This window comes from Malurus melanocephalus, unplaced genomic scaffold (assembly GCF_030028575.1).
Source record: "Malurus melanocephalus ecotype Western Australia unplaced genomic scaffold, MMel_1.1 scaffold_299, whole genome shotgun sequence".
Taxonomy (NCBI): Eukaryota; Metazoa; Chordata; class Aves; order Passeriformes; family Maluridae; genus Malurus; species Malurus melanocephalus.
In genome coordinates, this window is record NW_026623531.1 from 572601 (window position 1) to 595296 (window position 22696).

At 39.3% G+C, this 22696-nt stretch overlaps 2 protein-coding genes across 10 annotated transcripts in view; one reads left to right on the forward strand and one right to left on the reverse strand.

Annotated features, from left to right (window-relative positions):
• The window catches only part of PPP3CB (protein phosphatase 3 catalytic subunit beta), a 46443-nt gene extending 33795 nt beyond the window's left edge, over positions 1-12648 (forward strand). For 4 of the 9 annotated variants that reach the window (XM_057377042.1, XM_057377041.1, XM_057377037.1 and 1 more), the window contains 2 exons: positions 2476-2505; positions 4153-5842. In XM_057377042.1, coding sequence (XP_057233025.1) covers positions 2476-2505; positions 4153-4331 — 209 coding nt within the window. In that variant the 3' untranslated portion in view covers positions 4332-5842. Of the gene's footprint in view, positions 1-2475; positions 2506-4152; positions 5843-6374; positions 6434-7065; positions 7138-11495; positions 11557-12262 lie in introns of those variants that run through there. The other 5 variants (XM_057377039.1, XM_057377040.1, XR_008966062.1 and 2 more) reach the window with 4 other exon arrangements.
• ANXA7 (annexin A7) lies at positions 7850-22577 on the reverse strand. The gene is made up of 13 exons (XM_057377045.1): positions 22500-22577; positions 20943-21000; positions 17896-18112; positions 17474-17572; positions 16389-16429; positions 16018-16120; positions 15642-15736; positions 14850-14963; positions 13411-13581; positions 11737-11907; positions 11553-11628; positions 10246-10358; positions 7850-9749 (listed from the first exon to the last, which is right to left on the reverse strand). The coding sequence occupies exons 2-13, from the start codon at positions 20997-20999 to the stop codon at positions 9627-9629; spliced, it is 1380 nt and encodes a 459-aa protein (XP_057233028.1). The 5' UTR covers position 21000; positions 22500-22577; the 3' UTR covers positions 7850-9626.
• Between the last annotated feature and the right edge of the window lie 119 nt (positions 22578-22696).

Sequence of the window (22696 nt, forward strand, 5' to 3'; positions counted from 1 at the left end):
TAATGAAATTTTTTTAATTAATATATGGATATATTTTTTARAAACTAATCATAGGTTACTTTTGGATAGATTTAATGTGTTAGGATAAAAATAGATTTTTTGGATTCGTGGCCTTCATATATTTCTAAATTTTTTTAAATATAAATTTGGTTTATTATTTTTGTTGCTTGCATTATAGTAGCTAAAATATTTAAGACCATATTAAGTTATTTAAAGTAACATTTCCTAACGACTTATTCTGTGAACTGAATTACATAAAATTAGCTTCCAAACTGAGCCAACATTTCAGCAAACACATAAAGCTTTATTCAGCAACATACTGAACACAAGTCTAAATTAAGAATTTTAAGTACTTCCATGGACATCAGTTGAACCACCCAAATACTTACCTTTTATTTATGCCCCTCCTATTGGTCAGAAAGTAGTTAAGATAGTTTTTTTGGGYTATGTTGAAAATTGGCAAGGATTTTCCATCACATCCATCCATTAATTAAAACAAGGGGAGTTGAAACCTGTAGCTTAACATCTGCTTTCAATTGAGAATTTTCAGAGCAAAGACTTCAGAATTAACTGTTAATATGATCTAGTATTTATTTGAGGTTTATCAAAGTCTACAAAGAATAAAGTTTTAAATTAGATGTACCTGCCAAAGAGAGTCCAACAAAATGATTTTCTAGATTGAGTTGGTACAGGTTTTTCAAGTGCTTGTATTTTCCAGTCAGTTTGTTCTTTTATGTCAAGTTGAAAATTACCTTTTTTTAAACTATTATGTGTATTCCAAGGCCTTTTTGGAATAGTAGCACTACAAGTAGAGTGAACGAGGAGTGAATTTTGAAATTTGTATTTATGACCAAGCTACATAATTTGCAGAGATAAATCAGTATTCGTGATCTTTTCAGGAAAAGATTGAAAACAAAGACTTCACAGGTAACAGGAAATGGTGGAAAGAGGTGGTTTTTTTACATAGTTTTGTATTTGTATGGCAAATTGATTATAGTATGAAAGTATGTATTTAGTGACTTTCTAAAACAACTCTTAAATTTATTTTTAGAAATAGAGAAAGTTTTAAACTTAAAAAAAAATCTATTCAAGTGGCTTCTTAATTTAATTCTGGAATTGCCCTTGTCTCTGTAGATTTAAGTGCAGAAATGTTTTCAATTTTTTAAATTTTTTGTTCCATGGAAAGTGCAGTGTATGAAGTTCAAAATGCTGCATTTCCCTTAAGTATTTCATATTTTAGTAGTGCTTAATGCAAGTATCCAGCTAGACGATCTCAGTGAAAATTACAATCTTATGCAACAGTGAGCTTAAAGCATAGTGTAGGCAATTCATACATAACAGTGTAGGCATAGAGTAGGTGATTGGTTTTGTTGGATAGGAAATGAGAAGTAGTAAATYTCTTTTAAAGAATTTTATTCTGACCTAATGCCAAATTTTTTATAGAGCTATTTTCCCCAGCACTTGCTTGAATACTCTGGTATGGTATTTGTTGTTAACAGTATGTATGAAGCACTATACAAGTAGGTTTACCCTTATGTAAGCTACTTTTTGCTAATATTTCTGAAAYTTTGATATTAGAGGCATGGCAAGTAGTAGGGGAGGTAAAAAGTTGTTATCATGATTGACTTAGCTGCAGTTCAGGTTGTAATAATAATAACAACCTTATGTTAAAGCTTTCTAGAGCTAAAACTATAAGGAAAGATCTTCCACATAAGAAATGACAGTGGATATCATAATTTAGTTAGAAGAACAGCTAGTGAGCTAGGATTTTTTTCATATTCACATGAATTCACCCACTAAGACTATTAAATCCAGACCTCTTCCTGCTGTAGACTTTGTTGTTGATTCAACTAAACAATTTACAAGACTTTATAAATATGACTTGCTAGATTTGTCTTTTATGGCTTAAATTTAATTATTCAGTTCTCAGAGATGCCTATTTTAACTTAAAATACTATGAGAAATTGRAGTACTAGTTAAACTTCGGAAAGCTAAAGAGAAAAATAATTTTATTGTTAGAATGCTGCTAGTGTTATTTTTACAGTGTCCTTCTGGTAATTTAATGAAGATTGCTAATGCATTTTAATCTTGAAAAATAGTCTCAAAAAGATTTTTAGTAATTTTTTAAACCATACCACAACTTCAACATCCATTGAAGTTTTYGGTTGCTGTCTCAAAAAAAGCCAAAACAAAAAACCACAACCAAAACTTASATAAATGTATAGTTATTTATATGAGTTAATTAGTCTTACTTTGATAGAGTTTTAATTGATAAATTGTAATAGTTAAAATTTGGGAGAAGTTTCACTKAGACTTAAAAACAATCCCCAAAAAACTTAATTGTCATTTTAACTAACTGTAATCTAATCTGGCGTAGCATAATATATTAAATTGATCATTGCCTTTTCTGCTATGCGATATTACACTCTTCATCTTTCTCATTCATTTTGCATGCATCTGCTCACTTCTGTACAGCCACTGTAGAGGCAATTGAGGCTGAAAAAGGTATGATCAGAGTCTTTGCCCTTGGCAGAGATCTGTGGTGTCTGGGAGGGAATTCAAAAGTACTCTGTGTGGGTGTGTTTTATTTTCAACTTGCACAAGCAGAGATGAATCAACTGCATTGATTCATCCATTTTACATATAACATTCATTTCTGGCTTTAGGATGACAATTATCTTTAATATTTTAGGGAAATTCTTGGGGTTTTTTGGTCTCTTTTTTTTTTTTTTWAATAAAATTTACTGTAGGTTTTTGTATATTAGCATGTTGTGACATGTGATGTTGTCTTGAAGTCCTTAAAAATAGAAATCTTTAATATTTTTTTTCTGCATTCAACTGAAGGTTTTGTTTGATTGTGGGGAGGGGATGTTAAATGTGGAAGGAGTATTGTTTATGCATGCCTTTTCTCATAAGATCTATTTAATGGCTTTGAACATTTTTTTCTAATTTTGTGTGATATCTGGTAGTGCAAGTATAATTGTTTTTCCTATAGATTTTGAACATAATTTATTGTTCAAATTTATTTCCAGTATTATGAAACATATTAAATTCAATAGATTATGAGTGCTTCTGTGCTAAGTAAGTTGTATATACATTATATGCATCCCCTGTTAGTGGTATTAAGCAAAATGCCATCAAATTACTTCGTTCAGGGTATTCAACTTCAGATTGTTTATTTTCAGAGACTAGTTTCTTCTTAATCAGAATTCAGTGAAGTGAATGACAAAGAGCATAGCAGTTGAGAGAGCTGCTTTTGGGGTTTTTCAGCTTTAATTGCAAAGCACCATTTAATGACTATTCTTTGTTTTTTTAATTAAGGAAGTCAGATCTCCARTAATATAAAAAATTGCCATATTCTGTTCTCACACACACCTGCAAGAGGTCCTGTTATTGAGACTGGAAAGCTGTACTTAAATCTCCAAAGAATTGCTTCATCCCAAAGACTTCAGTCTTATTATCTGGTCGGCCATTTTCAGGTGTAAATTCAACTACAGACCTCATTCATCAAAATAATCTGTAGCAAAATAATACCTATTTTCTATACTTACTTTAAATACATTTGTATTTAAATGGTACCATTGTTGAATCACAGTGCTAACTCGGTGGTTGTGGTTGTGTCCATTTCCATCATCCACATGATTAGCACAGTGTGAACCACATCCTGCAGTTTTACCTGCATGAAAACTGCAGGATCAGGCCATYGGTGCGTGTGCAGGATGTAAATCTGCTACTACTTTTGTAACCCTTTGCTGCTTTGCCTCCACTGCACTTGCTGTGCTGCTTAGATCTTACTAACATTGCCCTGAAGAGAAGGGGGATGTTAAGATTAGCCCGATGAGCTGGGCAGCAAAAGCACAGTGGTGATAGCTGGCCCCACCAGGGACACGCAGAAGCAATCAAGTGGGCTTAAGCCCCTTGATTCCATCAGAATATTTGCCATACTTTGTTCTTTTTGTAATGAATGGAAATCATGATTGCCATGAACATTTYAGGAAAGCAGGTTAGAGAAGCCTTTTAGCAATACAGTTGCAGGTCCATAAGTTTCTTTGGCTGTTTTTTTACCCTTTTTTAAACATCATTTGTTAGAAAAAGTATATGCTTTCAACTTATTTTTCCATTACTGACATATCAAATTTGCATTTTGTTAAGCAATACGAGGATTCTCTCCGCAACATAAAATCTGCAGTTTTGAAGAAGCAAAAGGTTTGGATAGGATCAATGAGAGAATGCCACCAAGAAAAGATGCTCTTCAGCAAGATGGTATTAATACTATAAACACAACAAATGCCAATGGAAACAATGGAACTGGCAACAACAATGCACAGTGACCACATCAGCTTCTGGTTTACTCAYTCATGTCCTGCCTGAGAATTCCTAGATTACTGCTTTTTGATGTGACAACAAATGAAATGGGGGGATCACTTGAAGTGACTACTTAATATGAGGTGGAATACCATCTGACTTGATCCCACTGAAGACACACCCGTCATGCTTTTGAGACAACAGCCCCTCTCTTACACAGTGACCCAACCTCCTGGGAGCSTGTGCCTCACCCTTTTACACAAACATCCATCACTGGCTGCTGGAACTTCAGAAGAGATCTGGGGGAAGAATYGGGCTGTTCTCAGTAAAGCACACCTAGACTAGCATCTTATGCTTATYGTTGTCAACACTTTTAAGTTTACAAATGGGATTTTTCTTTCAGTAGAGGTAGTTTGTTTGTTTGGTTTTTTAAATCAGACTTTCAAATACAACCCTAAGAGCTAACTATTTATTAATGGACATCRGTTTCATGATAATGTCTTTAAAATGATATGTTAGAATGGTCTTAAAATATCTGAGGCTGCAAAAACTGTATTTTAAATAACAGAAAAAATGCCAAAAAAAACTCAGTTGGTCATTCTGTAAAATGCTGACCTCAGGTTTACTCCTTAGATGTTGCTAATTCTATATTGTATTCACTGTATTTTTTAGTTACAGCTTATCAGAAGATTTCTATGTAGGAATGTTTATTACTTGAACACAGATTTAAAAAAAATATTTAATTTAGAAACTTTTTTGCCCAGCTTTTTCAAGACTTTTCCCCACCTTGAATTAAAAAAAAATTATATATACTAATTTTAAAAGTAAGAAAAATATGGAAGTGTTAATTTTAAGGTACTTTTAATTGAACTTTGTACATGGTTTAAGTAAATTTTGATTCATATCAAGTCTGTAAAGCTTGGCATTGTATTTTGTGTATGCATGTTTTCATTTTGCAAATATTTAATATATAGACCTATGATGTACATCTATAGGTTACCTAGATGTTATAGGTACTTTTAGTTTCTTGTGAGTATTACGGTTGCATAAATAGCTAATAATCACTGAGCTGAATAGCTGCAAGCTTTCTATTATTTTGAAATCTGTAAAGGAAACTGAACCTGTATCGGACATACTTTTGTTTAAGCAAAGCAGCGCGTAAGCAATTGCTCTGTTCAACTGCTAAGGCATTAGTGAAAGTGTAAACTTGAGACTGCATGTATTTTGGTATCTACAGGACTGCTTGGTTAAAATAAAAATTGAAGCCCTGTGCTAATTTGTTCACAAATAATGGACTGTACTGATTGCCAGTGTACTTTGTTATATATTTTGACATTTGCTACATGTCCTCTCATCCCCTGGAACACAACTTGAAACTTATGTCACTAGAGTTCATCTCCCTTTTTTTTTCTTTGTTTGCCATAAAGTACAATCTGTACATACCCCTAAGTTGGAAATTTTATGCATGTTCTGAACTATTCAAGTATTTTATAAACAGTAGCACACAATAAATTTTGTGCATGGGCTGCGGCTCCTATCACTGTGTATTGGTTTTATTTGGCATACTTAGGTCTAATTTGACCTTGAAAATTGTTTAGAAAAAGTCTTCAATATTTAAGCTATTAAAAAAATAGCATAAAAGGTCAGATTTAGCTTGCAGAGAACTAGTTGAATGTAAACACTATTTAATTTAAATTTTATTCCTGCTGCTTTTTTTTTTTGCTTTTGAGTTCTTTCTCAGAGATATTTTGTGTCTGGTAAACCAGATATCCACTTTTTGTTTGTACAAGCTTGTCAGAACAGGGTTAGTGGACTCTAGAAACACTCTTAAGCATAGCTGTATTTCATATGTTGGTTCAAACTAAACATTTGACTACTGAATTGTGTTGGGACAGCTCTTTGGGCAAAGGGGGAGAATTGTTTGTTTTGACAGTCAGTACAGACACATGAGATAGTCTTTTGGCATATTCTTTTTAAACTAAGGACAAGTTGCTGAACAGGACAAGAATTAAGATAAGTGACACACCGTTGGTAAGCGAGTTTTAATATTTGATTTTACTTTATTGCAGATGCATTCTAATTGGAAATTCTTCTCAGAGTTTGAGTGCAGAAGATCAAGTTAAAAATGGTAAGTTTTTTGGCTTTTGTATTAAGCACTCCCATAGCTTTGAACTGTACAGTCTGCATATGGTGTTGTAATAGAGCAGAACAAAAACCTCTTACAAAGTACGACTGAAATTTTATGTGGTGAACATGATGATGGTACCTTTCTCCTTGTGCTAGTGGAAAATGTCTCAACCTCAAGCTGTATTTGTACTGTAAAGACAGTATTTGTCCTGATTTGATACTCAAATCTTGGTTGTGATGAGGATTCTGAGTAGCTAGAATTGTGTATATGAAGAAAATACAGATACAGTCTTGGTGTGGAAAGACCTCATTGCAGTTGGAGAGAACTGGTTCTGACACTTGTATGGCAGTAAGTACCCAGCAGYGATGATACTCACTTCTGTGAGGATTCCCTTGCAGTATCCATTTTACTACTTTAAGGACTCCCATGCAGTATCTGTCTGTAGTACTTCTTATCAGATACAAAGGCAGATCTGCAGTAAAGGAAAATTCACTGGGTAGTTGTTGGCCTGATTTCTCATGCTGTGTTTCTCCTGTCACCCTTTAGGCAAGTAGTCAGATAACAGGGTTGTGTCTGGGGATGTTCCTRTTTATAAAGTAGGCACTCATTTTTTACTACTGTGTTTCTGAAAGGTGGAGTCTGGAGCTGTCTCTAATTCTTATATTGTTTGGGAGAAGAAATTATATCCTTACTCCCAGAAAACTGTAAGTAGTTTGCATTACTCATTTTGCACATGTGTATTGTGCTTTCAGCATTTTAAGGAGGGGAAGAAAAAAAGAAATCATCTGTGTGTCCRTAGTCTGTTCTTGGGTAGGGAGGGGAGAAGGCTTGGAAATAGTTTTGACAGCCAAAGGAGACAGGCAGCAAAAGCTGCAAGAGGCATGACCCASACATCACTGCTTCCCTGAGCTGATGGGTGGGACCCTCATCTGTGCTGTGCTCACCTGGAGGGCACCGGCAGTGAGTGTCCAGAGGTGGGCTGRGGACTGCCCCAAGGAGTGTAACTGTGTTTTGGTGGGACTAAGCACAAGTACAGACTGTGCTGGGTCAGGTTTTGGGGGCTTTTTCTCCACTAGGGCCTTGTGCAGTCAGGAAATGTGCTGCTATTTGCTGAGCCAAATAGGGAAGAGCAGCTGAGTTCGCAACCTRTCTGTATTCAGTTTAATGGCAAACAAATGCTTTCATCTCCCAAAGTTACAGTGTCAAACAACAGCTTTCCTTTCAAAGCTTATTAAATTCAGTTGTGAAATGGAAAAGTTGCTGTAGTCATAGCTCATGAATTGTGAAGACTGGACCCCTTGCAAAAAAAGCAAAGTTGTTGGGATTGATGCTGTTTTTCTCTTGGAAAGAGGGAGGTCTCTTCTGGTGTGAGCCTGAATGTTTTTGGAGGGAAGACTCATAACAGCTTGKTTTTTTTTCTAATGTTTATTCTGAAAGCACTATTACGTAAGTTACATTAAAAAATGAGGCGTTTTCAGAGGCAGGACAGGCAGGATAGACAGTATCTGTTCAGTCTTGCCTATTTTTTGCTACAATTTCATTGTCAATCTTTCAGTTCTTGCTACCCATTTAACAATTCTTTACTAGCATGTAATGAAAATACTTTTGGCATAGAACAGGTGAMTGTTAGCAGAACACAAGACCCTTTTCATCTGTTCATTTTCTTGTGATAGTATGTATGAGCCAGATTTAATAAACATTCTGCTTTGAATGACAGGTGAAGTGATAGGGATTTTTTCAGTCATAGAGAAAGATATATATGCACTAATAGGCTTTAATTATTATTAAGGTGCTTCACTTGTAAGGAAATTAGTTCAAGAAGAAAGACGTGAACAAAAGCTTTTAAGAATCTTGGTTAAGCTTGGAAAGCTATTGCCAGATAGAYACCTATATACACACATGTATCAGTGGACACTTGCACCAAGGATGACCAAAGTAGAGCAGAGTAGAATGTCTTTTAGTCTCCCCAAATCAACCTCCATCTATTTTGTATTTGAAATAATTTTAATCTGACCCAGCTGAACTGTATTTCTCAGTTTAGCATCAGAAAAAGTTTACTAGTCTAAAATCAGATTTAGGTTGCAGACCACTGATATAAGTAAAATACATTAGCTTTTTCTGGTATGATACACTTGATAATCTGTTGTTCCTGTGCCAAAACCGCTATGTACATGCTGTGGAGCATGAAAGATTTGTCATATTGGAACCAGCTCTACCAGTTGTAGCAATTTATGTCTGAGAGATAAAAGAAATAGGTTTTTGCTGTTTGTGTGAGGGTATCCTATTATACAGTTGTTATTTGTTAAAGCATTGCYGAAGGAACACACTGCTTAGTACTGCTCGACTTGAAGCTTCTCTTAAATTTACATCTGGGGACAGATTCACTGCAGCTTTCCAAAAAAAAMCAAACGTGCTGTCAAAAGTTGTTCTCTTTAAATCCTTTTAAAACATTCAGTTATTTATACTGTGTAGGTCACAACTGCTTTGGATTTACAGGTTAGCACTAAATAAAGGCTTTTCACTGCTCAGTCAGTTGCTGTATAACCCACTCCATGAGGAGAGACTTCAAAATCAGATCCAGGATGATTTCTCCTTTCCATTGCTGCCTAAAGCATAATGGTAACTAACCACTAATTTAAGGAATTTAGTAGGGGGTGTACAGTCAGATTCTGCCAAGGCCCCTAACTGTCAGTGTATTGTGACTTAAAGGGAGCACTTGCATGTTTTTCAACATTATGAAGGAAAGACGTTAGGAGGAGAGGGTGTAAAATGCTTTACATTACAGCCTCAGGCTTTTTTTTGTCTTCCACAGTAAGCTCAGCAGTTTAGGCATTTCAGGAAACTTGCTGAATCCTGGAGATTCATTTGGCTGAAACAGTTGACTCCTGCAGAGACTCCTGCAGGAATCCAGTAGAGGGGAAGTGGTTTTGTCTGGGTCAAAAAGTATAAGGCCTAGGGTCTAATAGACAAGATATATCTTTTATTATACAATAAAGAATATTATGTGCTGTAAATTAAGGCATTTTAAGTGCAAAAAGCTTACTGAATCATCAAGAAGGCAACCTTTTTGATTATGCAACCTTTAAAATTATTCTTTTACAGGGATAGTTAGTATCTACTTAAAGCATGTTTTATGTCCTTCAGTTTGTTTCAAAAAAAAAAACCAAACTAAAAAAAACCAGATAATCCTCTTCTATTGCCCAACAATTGCCAACAGCAACCTCCGGTAATCACCGCTTGTATCACTTGCTATCATTGTAGCCAAAGTCTTCTGATACATCTGTGTGAACATCTGTTTAATTTGCACAAGGTCAATCTGTGCAAAGACAAAAGAAGGCAGAAAATTAAGCATAGTGTTTGATTTCAATCCTAGACAGTCACCCCACATCTCCCTTGCAAACTAGAGAATACATGCCAAGGGTGAGATGTGCAATGATTAACCCTRTACAGTGGACAAGCCAGCTGGTCCCTCCAAGGACAGAGGAGCAGYTCCCAAAGCTGAGGCCAGCCATTGTTCCATGCTTTGTTAGGATTGTGCTCTCCTAACTCTGAACAGGTGAACTTGTCACCTGGGGGTGCTCACTTGCTGCGTAGACAGGCAACAACAGTTAAAAAGGRAAACAAGCAGTTATTACTATCTAGCCAGAGTTAATTAAATTACTGCATGAAAGCTGGATTTCTAAATGTGAGCCCCATAAAAGCATCATGCAGTACATGATTTTACAGCTGTGAAAGGAGGACTAAGTGACAAGCTGATTTGGGTAGATGGCTTTCTGCTGCATGTGACTTGTACACAGGAGAGGATTTCTTACCTCACTGCGAGTGACTACAATTCTGATGAGAGTAGAATCATCTGTGCCTGCTCCTTTCATAGAATAATAGAGTCTTTCTGCAAAAAAGGCTGGGCGATTTAAAGCACATTGCACTGCAATAAAGATAGTGTTAGGATTAGTTCCAGTATTTTATCCTACACAGTGATACCTGGCAGGATCAACTCGGGATTTTTGCTGTAGACAGCTAGAGGTTGGTCTCAGTGAAAATCCAGTTACTGTGCATAAGGGGACCTGTTTATAGAGCTAAGCTTATTTTCAAGTTGACCAAATGAGTTATTCTTTCACACAAAAACTTACGGTTATTGGCAGTTAACTCCTCTGGAAGTGCTTTTCAAAGCTCTCTGAAATCTTAATTCTCAAACAGGTAATTAAAAAACAGTTTTTCTCCTTGTATAGCTGATACTGGACACAAGGTATTTTACTCATGTTCCATTGCTAGAATCTCACTAAGGAAAGTGCAGATGTAGAAGGTTCTCACTGTMGTAGTTACAGAATGGTAGTTACAGTAGTTACAGTCACACTCAGACACCAGCCATTATTCTTCTACCTCCCTGATTCTSAGATCTAAATTTTCCACACTAAACTGTCAAAGGGAAGTTTTTGCCTATCCATTATGGCTACAGAATTGCTGTCATTTGGGTAAGCACTGATATGAGTCCTGTCTCCAGATTAACTGCTAAATATTACTGATTTTCACTGTCAGTTARTTGGGCTGAACTGTGTTGAACTGCTTTACTATAACAAGTCAGTAGGAAAAAGTGAATTCAGAATAGGTCTTCTATTTTGCTAAGCTTGTCCTTAGCCATAGCTGAGATTTTTTGGGTAGCTGGTAGTGCGGAAGGGGGTGGGAAGCAAACTGTGCCTTCAGTAGGTTCATGTTGGCTCTGAGGTTATCTGTGGGTGGCACAGTTATCTCTGCTGAGAAGCTGCACACCCAATCACAGCTCTGTGAAACTGGCACCTCCTTTTGCAAAACTGAATTATACAGCTACAAGCACTAACCAGTAACCCTTAGTTCCATGCACTTTCCTGCCTTCCCAGACAAGTGACAAGTAGTTTCTACGTGGCCTTTCTTTATTGAAACTCACTTCTTCATGGTGGATGCTTATTTTCTTCATTCAAATGGAAGATGAATCRTTTGCATAACTGAAGTTACTTCTGTGCTAGCAGAGTCTCTGACTGTGTGATCATCTGCCATATGGCTAGTGCTGAATTGGATTCTTCTTCAGTTACTTTTAGGTTTAATTCCTAAAGAAAAAGGGGGAAGAGGAGAATATATAACTTACCAATTGTCTTCAAACCACGTTCCACGTTTCCAGAAAATTCTCGGTCAATGCTGCTTAATAAATCACGATTAGCAATCTACAAATAAATGAGATTAATAYGTGAATGATGAAATGCAGTTACATCTGGAACCTTAATTTAAAATACATTGACCAAGCTTATTTGAAATCAGTGAAGAAGTCCTACCCTGGAGTATGCCTCCACTGTTGCTTTCAGTTGGGGAAAACTTCTGCTTGCCAGAACCATATTAAAGCAAGATTCGTCAGTCCCAAGTTTTCCTTCACCTGCTTGGTAAAGACGCTGAGCATCTTCTTGAGCTTTTTGATAATCCACAGTTTGATTCTCATCACGATTACCCTTAATGCAAAGACAACAGATTTCAAATGAAATTTCAGTGGTGGCTATACTTTAATTGCTTGCAGTGTACATAGCTCCCCAAGCATGTATCTTCAAAGCTTGAAGCAGAAAGAAAAATAGCAGTTTGAAATACAGTAGATTTTCTTAAAACTTCTTCTTTGGTTTAATATTCCTTACTGGAAACAAATACAAAAGTGGCTCAGAACTGTATCTGTAGGACATGCTTTAAACTGCASATAYACTGACACAGATAAATTCATCCCTAAAAACCATCCCATAGTTCTAATTAAGTACTGTACTTAATTCTCTGTTTTACTTAGTAATGTAAGCTTTCTCTTGATTTGTTTGTTTCTAGGCTTCAACTTGCAAAGACTCTTCCCAAACGAACTAATGAATTATCTTACTGAATATGCACACCTGAAGTATCTCAGGTCTCCCTCCTATTTTATTTAGAAGTTGCTTATTTTAAGTAAGAATGTCTCCAGAAAGCACTTACTACATTTGTGTCATTAGGGCTTATATGACATTTTATGTGCTTTGGTGATTGTTTTGGTTTTTTGCTGCCCAGTGCATGGATGGATACWGCTAAACATRCTGGCTGAGTAGGCTGAATACATGMTCTCAAATACTGTTGTATCTATAGTGGTTAATATACTATTTAAATGATGTGGTTGTCAGTTACTGTAAACTACTGGATTTACCAAAATAAAAATTAGCAGCATGAGCTTCTCCAGGTTTGCTTTCTTGTGGATTTTGACTATCAGCCAAATATAGAGCATAGATGAACTCTCACAAAGGTGGAAGTCAGTAAGATAGAGAAGTTTCATAGAAATTCTAACAGAAATAGGCAAATTTATCAGAGAACTGTGGGAAGCTGCATTAGTTACATATTTCTTCCTAAATACGAGTAACCGCAAGTTACCATCCTTCAACACAAAATAAGCCCTAGTAAATGATATGGGATAAACAAGCTCCAGCGGTCACCCGAGTTCAACAGCAGCACCTCCCTAATTCTGGTGATGCGAAGGGAAGGCAGGCTATGGAGTAACTTGGGAGGTAAGTTTTGTCCTGTGGCATGTCTTATCTTGTTGGTAGGGATTCTTACAGGCAGTGTACATACCACAGAGGTTACCCAATTAGCTTTACCCAGATTACTGTTAACATATGGAAAAAATAAAAAGCGTCTTGCTCTAACAGCAGTGTAGAGGACTGCTTTAGAGAACCACTTGGTTGCATCTGCATTGTATTTCTACATAAGTTCTGGTATTAATCGAGGTTGCTAAATTAGGTCAAACAATCCATCGTGGATTTGTAGATAAGAAGAATCTCCTGAGGAGGGACTGAAGTGTCATATCTTAGGGAATAAATTAATGACCCAGTGATAATTTCTTAAGAACGTGCCTGTTGCTAAGCATACACAGGCTATTTATGGAGCCATGGTGACTACACACATCAGACTGTACACTGTTATCTTAGTAAAAATAAAAAAAAATTAAAGCTCACTTGGCACATAGATATAAGTAATCGTTCAAAGTGTCCTGAAGTGTCTGATCTGATGTCTTGTTCAATGTCCCTTCCAAATTCTGATTGATAGCAGTTCACTATTTCACGAATTTCCTGGTTTGTCCTTGTGCAAAGGATCTCAATCAACACACTCTCCTGAGTGCCTGCTCCCTGTAGGCAGAGAAAACAAAAGCATTACTACAGTACACTACCTATACAGTTTTCTTCAACTGTGAAGTAAGGCAGTCATCTGGTATTTCAAAACTTAATACAGTCTAGTTTGTAAGAATAACATCTTGCAGTGTGAAAGAACCAAATCGACTGTATACTTAAAATGCAATGAAGATCCCTTAAACATGCCATTCTTCACCATTCAGAAAAACACCCCAAAACTATACACAGTGACATTGGCCGAAGCTCGCTGGAAAATGGCTTAGGAAGGAAATTCTTTGGCAGCCTTAATCTGGAAACTTACTGAAGGAAGGTAGAGCATTATCATAATTATTAAAATCAAAAGTACACATGTAAATTCCATTTTGGTTAGTACACGGATGTGTTCCCTATCCAAATGTGGCCRCTTCTTCAACATGGAACTTTTCATAGATGCTCCCCTCCCCCCCGAATAAAAGGTAATTGAGATCTCTGTGTGCAGGGGGATCTTACTGCCATGGCCATCTCAGTTCAAGCAAGGATTAGACAGGAGAGGGGATGTGAGACTTCTGTGTAATCTTACATTATGAATTTTTGAAAATGATCGAGTAGCTATTCCCCATTAAAGACAGGTCTTCATTTGAGCTCCACATTCTCTAGAAGGTGTGCATTCATACATGGGTTGAGTTACTCATTTCCACTACCAGCCACCTGCTAGCTGCTGCAGCTCAAACAAGTAGGGCATTCCAGGAAACTGGATGTACCAGTTTACCTGAGTTAAAAGTTTAAACCAACTAGCTCACCTAATCTCTAAATGCTGTCTTTATTCTTGAATATCCATCATCTGACCATCAGAAATTATTTTTTCATTGTCCTTTGGGGGGGGGGGGGGGGGAGAAAGGGATAATACAAAAATACCTTTCATTAACAAGGTTTTGTTCCTAGTAAGGAGAGGTACGTACCTTTACTTTAAACAATGGTTATGGTTTTAACAGCASCCTGGCCCTTTCTAGGTTCTAGCAAAAATTATGCCCAAGTGATAGAGAACAAGGTTCTGTCCTGCAGTATTTCATCCTATACTGAATGGACATCTGCTCTGAATTGGCTTATCCTGGAGAAGTCATCYGGAACTGAGGGATGCAGCAGAAAAGAATTTTAAGTCCTGCAATCCCAGGACTTGTTTGACACTAGCTTGTTGAAAAATCCTAGGATTTTTCAACAATGCTGGGACCAGGTATTCTTAGGTGAGCATTTTAACATAGTTTTAAACTCTTCACAGAATACTGTACCTTCATTGCATGACGTAAACTCCAGGCATCATAGTAGGTACTAGGCATGAAGAGTGCTAGAATCAGTTCTTCCACGTTACCGCTTAACTCAGACTTCAGATCTTTAATTAAATCCTGTTCAATCATAAACACAAAATRGACTTTGCAGAGTGTTAAGCATATACAGATTATATACCGATGAAAGATCAAACTAGAATTTACTTTTATGACTTATTTCTACTTTTGTGCTGTTTTTCCTGTAAAGCTTTATTTCTTACAAGGAACTTCCCTCTGTCTAAAACTCTGACAGCTCAGCTCTTCCCCATTATCTCCTCACTAAGACGTAGTTAGGTCCTGAAAAATGCCACAACCAAATTTCAATGCCATTACCAAATTTAATTTTAAGTTGCAAAAATGATAGAGGAAAGAAATTAAATTAACCTGGACTTTTGTTTATTATCCAATCCTCAGTCAGTTTCTCAGTTTGTTTCTTGGGCAAAAGAAGATTTTGGTGCTGGTTTATGTGTATAAAGAACTCAGTTGTTTCAGACATTAATACAAGGACAGCTTAAGCTTGTTTATTTTCTATCAAGCTTTAGAGAAGCAGAGAAGCTTCTTGTGTGGTTAAGGATAGGGACAGGCTCCAGATATATGGTATCAGGACAACACTGTCAAATACCAGATGYCTCCCAATACACAAGGAATATAACCAAAAGAAGTGCCTTTTTAAAAATGCCCAGATCACTCCCCAGGACTAAAATGCAACCAGGCAGTCAAAGCAGCAGCCATAATTCAAAGAACTAGTGAACATACCTTGCCATACATAGTCTTGAAAGCTGCCTTGATTTTTTGCCTTTGATCATTGGAGCGGTTAGCAACAACATTTATGATGGCCTGCTCATCAGTTCCTTGAAAATAGAAGGGCAATGTCRTGTTATAATGCAAAACAGTCTCTTGGAGACTGTGCATTTTGTACAGTTGCATCTGGGCATAGTTACATAAAAAGTGGCATCAATTGAAGTCTTAACAAATTTTCTATGTAACTCCACCAGCTAAATAGTCTAAGCCATTTTGAAAGTGTAACTTTTGAAAGCTTGGGGGAGAAGTAYAGTTAAATAAAAACTGAAGAAAACAAAATGGCATTAAGAAGTTAGATCAAAAGGAACTAAAGCATCTATTGCTTACTTACCAAAACCCTTCATAGCTTTACGGAGAATTTCTGCATCCCTTGCAGCATCGAAATTTGGAGCAGCTTGAATTGTACCCTGGGTATACTCAACCACTGCAGCAGGCTGAAAATAAGAGTCACATGTAATTAAACATCCTGCACAATATAAATTCAAATTAAAATCACAACTCTTCAGAGTTCAAACTTCAGAAGGAGTTTTCCGTTAGTTCTCCACTTCTTCCCCTTAACACAGAATCAGGGCAACRTTGCTCTGAGGATAGATGGAAACTCGTAATGCAGAACACAGTGCAAACCACTGGAAATCAGCTGTAAAAACATTAAMACTACAGAAGCCACGTAAGATTAATTATAGAAAATAAACCAGCACATACCRGACCAGGCATTGGGGATGGTACTTGTCCTCCAGGAAATCCTAGTGAAAATAAAGAACAAGGTAAAAGAAGTTAATTGAGTCTTCTCTCACTATGGAAATGCCATCTAATCTGAATATAAAGCCAGAACCAACACTGCATACAGCATCTTTCCTAAGTAACGATACCTACCATGATCAGGACCTGAATTCYTTCCCTTGGGAATAATGGGAAGAAACACAGATGCATTTTGGTACCTACTCTAGCAAGGCAATTCTAAAAATACTAAATTTACTGGTGCTGTGGAGACTGGAAGGATCTCTCCTTAAATTCTGCTATTTTTGACAGAAGTCAAGATAGCCTACATGAATGAAGAATGTGTGTCCATGCTCTCTTTAAAAGCCGCTATATATACTTTAAAATGCCTGTAAACTATAAATATTCAGAACTCATTGCTGCAAAAAGGATTAAAGGAATCCCATTTTGTGAGCAAAAGCTCTGTGAATACAAAAGCTGAAACAATTTTTTTTTGTACTGGAATTTTATATTTATCATACTGAGCCAACAAAGCAATCATAAAACAGAAAGGTTTTGCTACTTTGAATTTCTTTAAAATACAATGGATACATTCCAGGACAAAAATCATCTCTATAGTAAGTGACCTCTCAAAGCATTACAAACACTGCACTGCTTTTAAGCAAATGTGTGCATTCTCCTTTCCTCTTTCTCCAGTATGCCTGAGATCACTGTGAACACACAAATCTGAAAAATGCAATTGAGATTAACAGAACTGCTAGTTACTCATCAAACATGGACTCTGGATTTCACAGCTCTCATCAGATACTTGAGGTGTAAAAGAGGATAGGCACCTAAACCACTACATCATGATTATTAACCAGGGATAGCTATCCCTTTTGGATGTAGCACCTACGGAGCTGGTTCTCATGAGCCCTTCAGTGGCCTGGTCAAGAAAGGCGGCAGGAGGTGCACARCATACAAACCTCAACAGCTACAAGTAATGAAGGTAAGAGTCTAACTTGGTACTACTTATCCTGGGGTCTCTTAGTTTAAGCCTGAATGCTTGAAGTTTCTTACATACGACATACCTGGAATTTGTGCAGGTCCACCTCCAGTATAGCTTTGGGCAGGAGATTGTGGATAGCCACCAAAACCAGGGCCAGTGGGAGACGCAGCAAAGCCAGGGCCTGGAGGAGCCAGGGAAAAAAACCCAGACTTCAGCACGCTTAGTATTTTGTACTTGAGTTCTGGACACACCATGCACCAGGTTATTGAGCAGAGCTATGTGAGAGGCCAATTTCTCCATRTCTGTGCAGTGATCCAGAACCACCAAGGCCCTGCCATCAGCATGCAGGTATTTACTGCTGGATGGCAACCTGGCTGGCTGCCTGCGTGCTGCTGCCTTAACTGATCACTGAACAAAGCTGCTTTTCTTCRCTATTTCTAAGGAGCACAGGGAGTGGTTACATTGGTAATCCCTCCTGACTGGTACTCTAACAAAGGATCTTACCTCCAGGATAAGGAGGCATTCCTCCAGCCTGGGGAGCTCCAGGGAAGCCCCCTGAAGCAGGGTAGCCCCCCAGGGCAGGATATCCTGCTGCCCCTGGAAACCCAGCATTCGGTGGTGCTGCAGGATAGGTTCCTCCTCCTGATGGAGGGAATCCTCCAGGAACGGCAGGATAGGAGTACTGACCAGCTGGTGGATAGACAGACTCTTGTCCTGTCGGCTGAAACACAAAAATGGGATATCTGTGTGCCTGTTAACAGGACATTAGAGTAAAAACTCTCAAGCTGCCAAAATGTCCACAGGCATAATAACAACAAGAATTATATAATTAAATGTAGTGCTTGAAGCAGCAGCAGTGGAATTCCTGAAGCCTGGATGGGGTCCTCCTGAATGGGTTTTCTGAGGCATCTCCTACGTTGACACAGGATCTGAGAGTRCTGCAGGATGCAAGTCACCTCTGGATGGGCTGTGATCCCATCCACCTCCAACGCAGGTCCAGCTTTGGAGTTGGATGAGCTCATACAAGGCCTGATAGTCTAGCTTTCAGTATACATAGGGAATGGCAAATTCACAGGCTCTCTGTGTCCTTGTTCCAATGTTTGATTATTCTCATAGTGAAAAATGTTTTCCCCAAACCAAATTGCAATTGCAGCCTGTATTTGCCAGCTGCCCTTTCACTGTACTGTGTACCTCTGACAAGAGTTGGCTCCAATGTCTCTGCTGCTCCTTCTCACCCAGCAGAAGACTGAACAGATCTGTGCTTAGCCTGTTTTTCAGGTAAGCAGACAGAATTCCCCAGATATGCTCCTCTTTGTCCATGGCTCTGTTGTACTGGGAGGCCACAACCAGACACAGTATTCCTGAGGTGGTCTTGTGAGCAATAAGCACAGAGGAATAACCATTTCCCTTGATCGCCAATGCTCTTGCTAAAGCTTGGTGTGTCATTAGCCTTCCTCCCTGAGGACTCACAAAGCTGAGCCACACTCAATGTGTCAGCAATGGGACACCTGGTCCTTTACTGGAAAGCTGCTCTTTCTATTCCACACAAGGAAGAGGTGTGCTCAGCTCAGCTTTCTCTCTATGAATCATTAAGAGCTCTCCCCTGTTACAAGACTTTAAAGAGCATAGTAGCTTTGAAACTTCTGCCTCTCTTGCACGACCAGTATTTTCAAATGTTACTGCGTAAGAACTTGTTGGGGTTTTTYCCCCCCATTTCCTTGGAATCCAGGTGATAAAGCATGGACATTCAGTGACTAAATCTGGATCACTGAGTCAGACCAAACACCTATTACTGGTTTTAAATAAAAAGAACAAGTCTAACACATATATATTTGTTTTGCTACATGTATGATTTACCAGCCATACCACAAAGGTTTCTATTAGCATTAACATATATTGGAAATAATTACTTGAATGATCTGGATCACTAAGGGAAAGCCCTCTAAGRTAAAAGTCATTATACATGATCTTAGAAATCAGGTATGTAAAATCAGCTTCATAATGAAGCACAATCTATGGACCCATTACTCACTTGCTGGGAATCATCTTTCCTGATTAGCTTTAGAAACAGGGTCACACATTACATAGAGCACACTTTCCTTCTTGACCCCAGAAAACAGAAATAAAGTCCAAAGGAGGAAAGCCTGGCTCAAATGTTCCCCTTGGGTTTGGCTGCCCCAAACTTTCTACTCCCAAATTTCTGTGCCGAGGCTATATAATACTCTTTGCCCCAGAGGCACAGTCTAACATTTCTCTGCCAGATTCAACAAAAAGATTTTATTGGAATTTAGAGTCACAAGTCCAAAATTAGGATACTCAAAGGGTCTGCTCAGATAACTACCAGTACTGCAGAAAAAGAAATATTTCACAAACATTTTTTWAATTGGTTACCATTGGTTACCACACCATATTGGGTATCATCGAGACTAGGAAATCATTGATAACAAGTCTAAAACATCTTTTAAATTAATTAATTGAAGCTTGCTACTTTTTAGATGCTAGCTAAGAAAAAAAAAAGATATTTTCAGATGTAGTTAAAAATAAACTACAGCTAAAATCATGAGGGTTCAGTAGAACCTTGAGGGGAGAAAAGAAATCGTGGMGTTAATAGTCTTGTTTCTAACATGTTTGTCTTCAGTTTGGCTGACTTTAACRTTTCAGAGGAAATAAGGGTAGATTGTAAAGCAAAATCATCAGAGAATTTATTGCATGTATTTATATCTATTTATAGCTCTTCAGTATCTTAATGGCATTCAGGCTGAGTTCTGTGCTTTAGTTCTATACTACATAAAACACAGATAAAATTCCCATAATTGCAGTATGATCAGTGCCATGAAAGTGCCATGAGTGCCATGATCAGTTCCATAAAAGCACAGAGGTGAATGTAGCTTTGAAAAATATTGCAGGCATATCAAAAGGACCGCAGTATCAGCCATACCTGATACATTTCAGCCTTCCATTAAGTTTCTTATAAATTTTTAGTCCATTCAGTTGTGAGCTGAAGGTGGAACAGTCCTGTGGATAGGACAGGGGGTCCAAGTCAAGATTCAGTGTCCTCTRTCCTCAGAAAAATATTTACTTGGTGTCATATGAAAGCTGGGCTACTTGGGCAGTGTTTCAAGCTCTTCCTGACAGCTGTGACCACTGAAGCTTGCTCAGCATCTCTGTAAATCCTGGGTTACAGCTACGTGAGTATTTGGTACAGACTGGTACAGATCTCTAACCCCACTTTATATAAAGTGCCTCATATTTAGAGAAGAAACTTTAAAAAATATAAAAATTGCTGAGACAGCTATATTTGAAAAAAATGAACTCCCAAGAAAAAGATAAAACAAGATCAAAGACCTTTCTGAAACAACAGGCATTTAAAAACTAAGCTTCCTTCTTGGAATTTTCAGAGATATAAAGATGGAAACAAAGACCATAATCACTGCAGAACATGGTACATTAATTAACAGCTACCATTTACAGATACACAGAGCAGAGTAACAAGGTGTATTCACAGAATATAAATGCATTAGGMATGCAACACATTCAGGAGCCATACTTACAGGRTAACCTGGGAAAGCAGGGTAACCATCAGAAGGGGGATAACCTGGGTATGACATTCTGGGGAAGAAAAGGAAAAGTATATTTTCACTGTGAAGCAGCACATATGAGTTTAGTAGGTATTTGCTAATTATCTGTTAAATGACATGAATAATATGTTTAGGAGGTTTAGAATTGCTTGCGAGTACTGAACAGCTATTAACCCTAACTTTTTTCCTCTCATACATCTGACCATAGCAATCAGAAATCGAAGAGGAGCATCTTCAACCTCATAATTAACTATCACTCTCATTTAGGGTCAGACACACATTTAGGCWTGGTAAGAGGCACAAAGCTCTAGAAAGCTCTGAAATACAGAATACACTTCGAGGTRTCAGCAGGAGGGATCTAACTGTTTGCCAGGATGGAAACAGTGTAGGCGTCAGTCCTCCACTGCACCAAGCACCCTGCTCACAGGGGTAGTTCCTGGCAGAAGAGCAGTACCCTGTGTATTCCGTGTAAAACGGTAAYTTTTATAGGAACAGATGTAATCCCTCAGCATTACTTCATTTGTGGAACAAATCTGTGTTTCCTGACACTAACTTTATTTTAGTCTTATTTTTAACAGAGGGACTTGGGGAGCAGGGGTAGAGATCACCTCACCCCGCATGTTGACAGCCAGATGGGCAAGGAGATTCGAGACCATTAGCCAGCTTATGAAACATTAAATGGCAGAGGAAAAAATGGGCTTTAAATTTGGCACAAACATCCTCGAGTTGCAGCATCTCCGACAYAACTACTTTTATAACCAAAACAACAACAGATTTTCCCGTCAGACTGTAGCTTTCCCCCGCTGTCTCCGGGCGCACGGGGCGGGTCAAGCTGGGGGCCGGGTGTGAGTCAGCGGCCAGCGGTGAAGCATCAGCGGGCGCGCCGCGCTCGGTGCATTGGGTGGCAGCTCGGCCACTAAACACAGAGAAGTGTCCCTGCTGYTCCGCTGCAGCCCCGCCGGGAGCCGAGGAGGCACCGCCCGAGCCGAGCCGAGCCGGGCCCGCCCCGCATTCCCCGCGAGCACCGCACCCGCCCCCGCCTTTAAGGGCCCCGCCCGCCGCCGCCCGCTCTSCTCGGGACAGTCACGCATCGCCCCGGGCTCCTCCCGCTCCCTCAGCCGCCAGCCCCGGGCCGGCCCGGCGAATCCTCCGGTGAGGTGGAGCTGCGGGAGGAGGCAAGTATCCCGGTGTCCCGGTATCTACTTCTCCCGAGTACACCTGACTTCGTCCCCGCTTCGCAGCAGCAGRGCGGCCCCGCCGGGGGTGCGGCTCTGTGGGGCGGGCGGTGCCTCCCTCGGGCGGACACCTGCCGAGCCCCGAGCCGGGGCGGCCGCTGCTCCGGGAGCGCTGCCCGGGGCTCCATCCACTCCGGCCGTGCCCTGGGGCTGGGCCCGAGCCCCCCGGGTGATATACGAGCAGAGCCGGGCTAAGCCCGAGCCCCCAGGCCAGGCCAGGCCGGGGGCTGGGGTGAGGGGCACGCCAGTGGCGGCCCGCCGGCTCCTCCCTCACTCCCCCCGCCAGCCGCCTCACCTGAGGGGAACTTGCGGAGCCTCCGGCCTCTCTCCGCAGCCACACCGCAAAATGGAGCCTGTGCGGCCGGCGATGCCCGCCCCGCCCCCGGCACCGAGCCCGCCCCGGCCCGGCCCACGGGCCGCKCTCCCCGCGGGCAGGGCACCGCACCCGATGCCGGCGCTGATGGCCGTGCCAACACAGAACCTTTTGCTGTC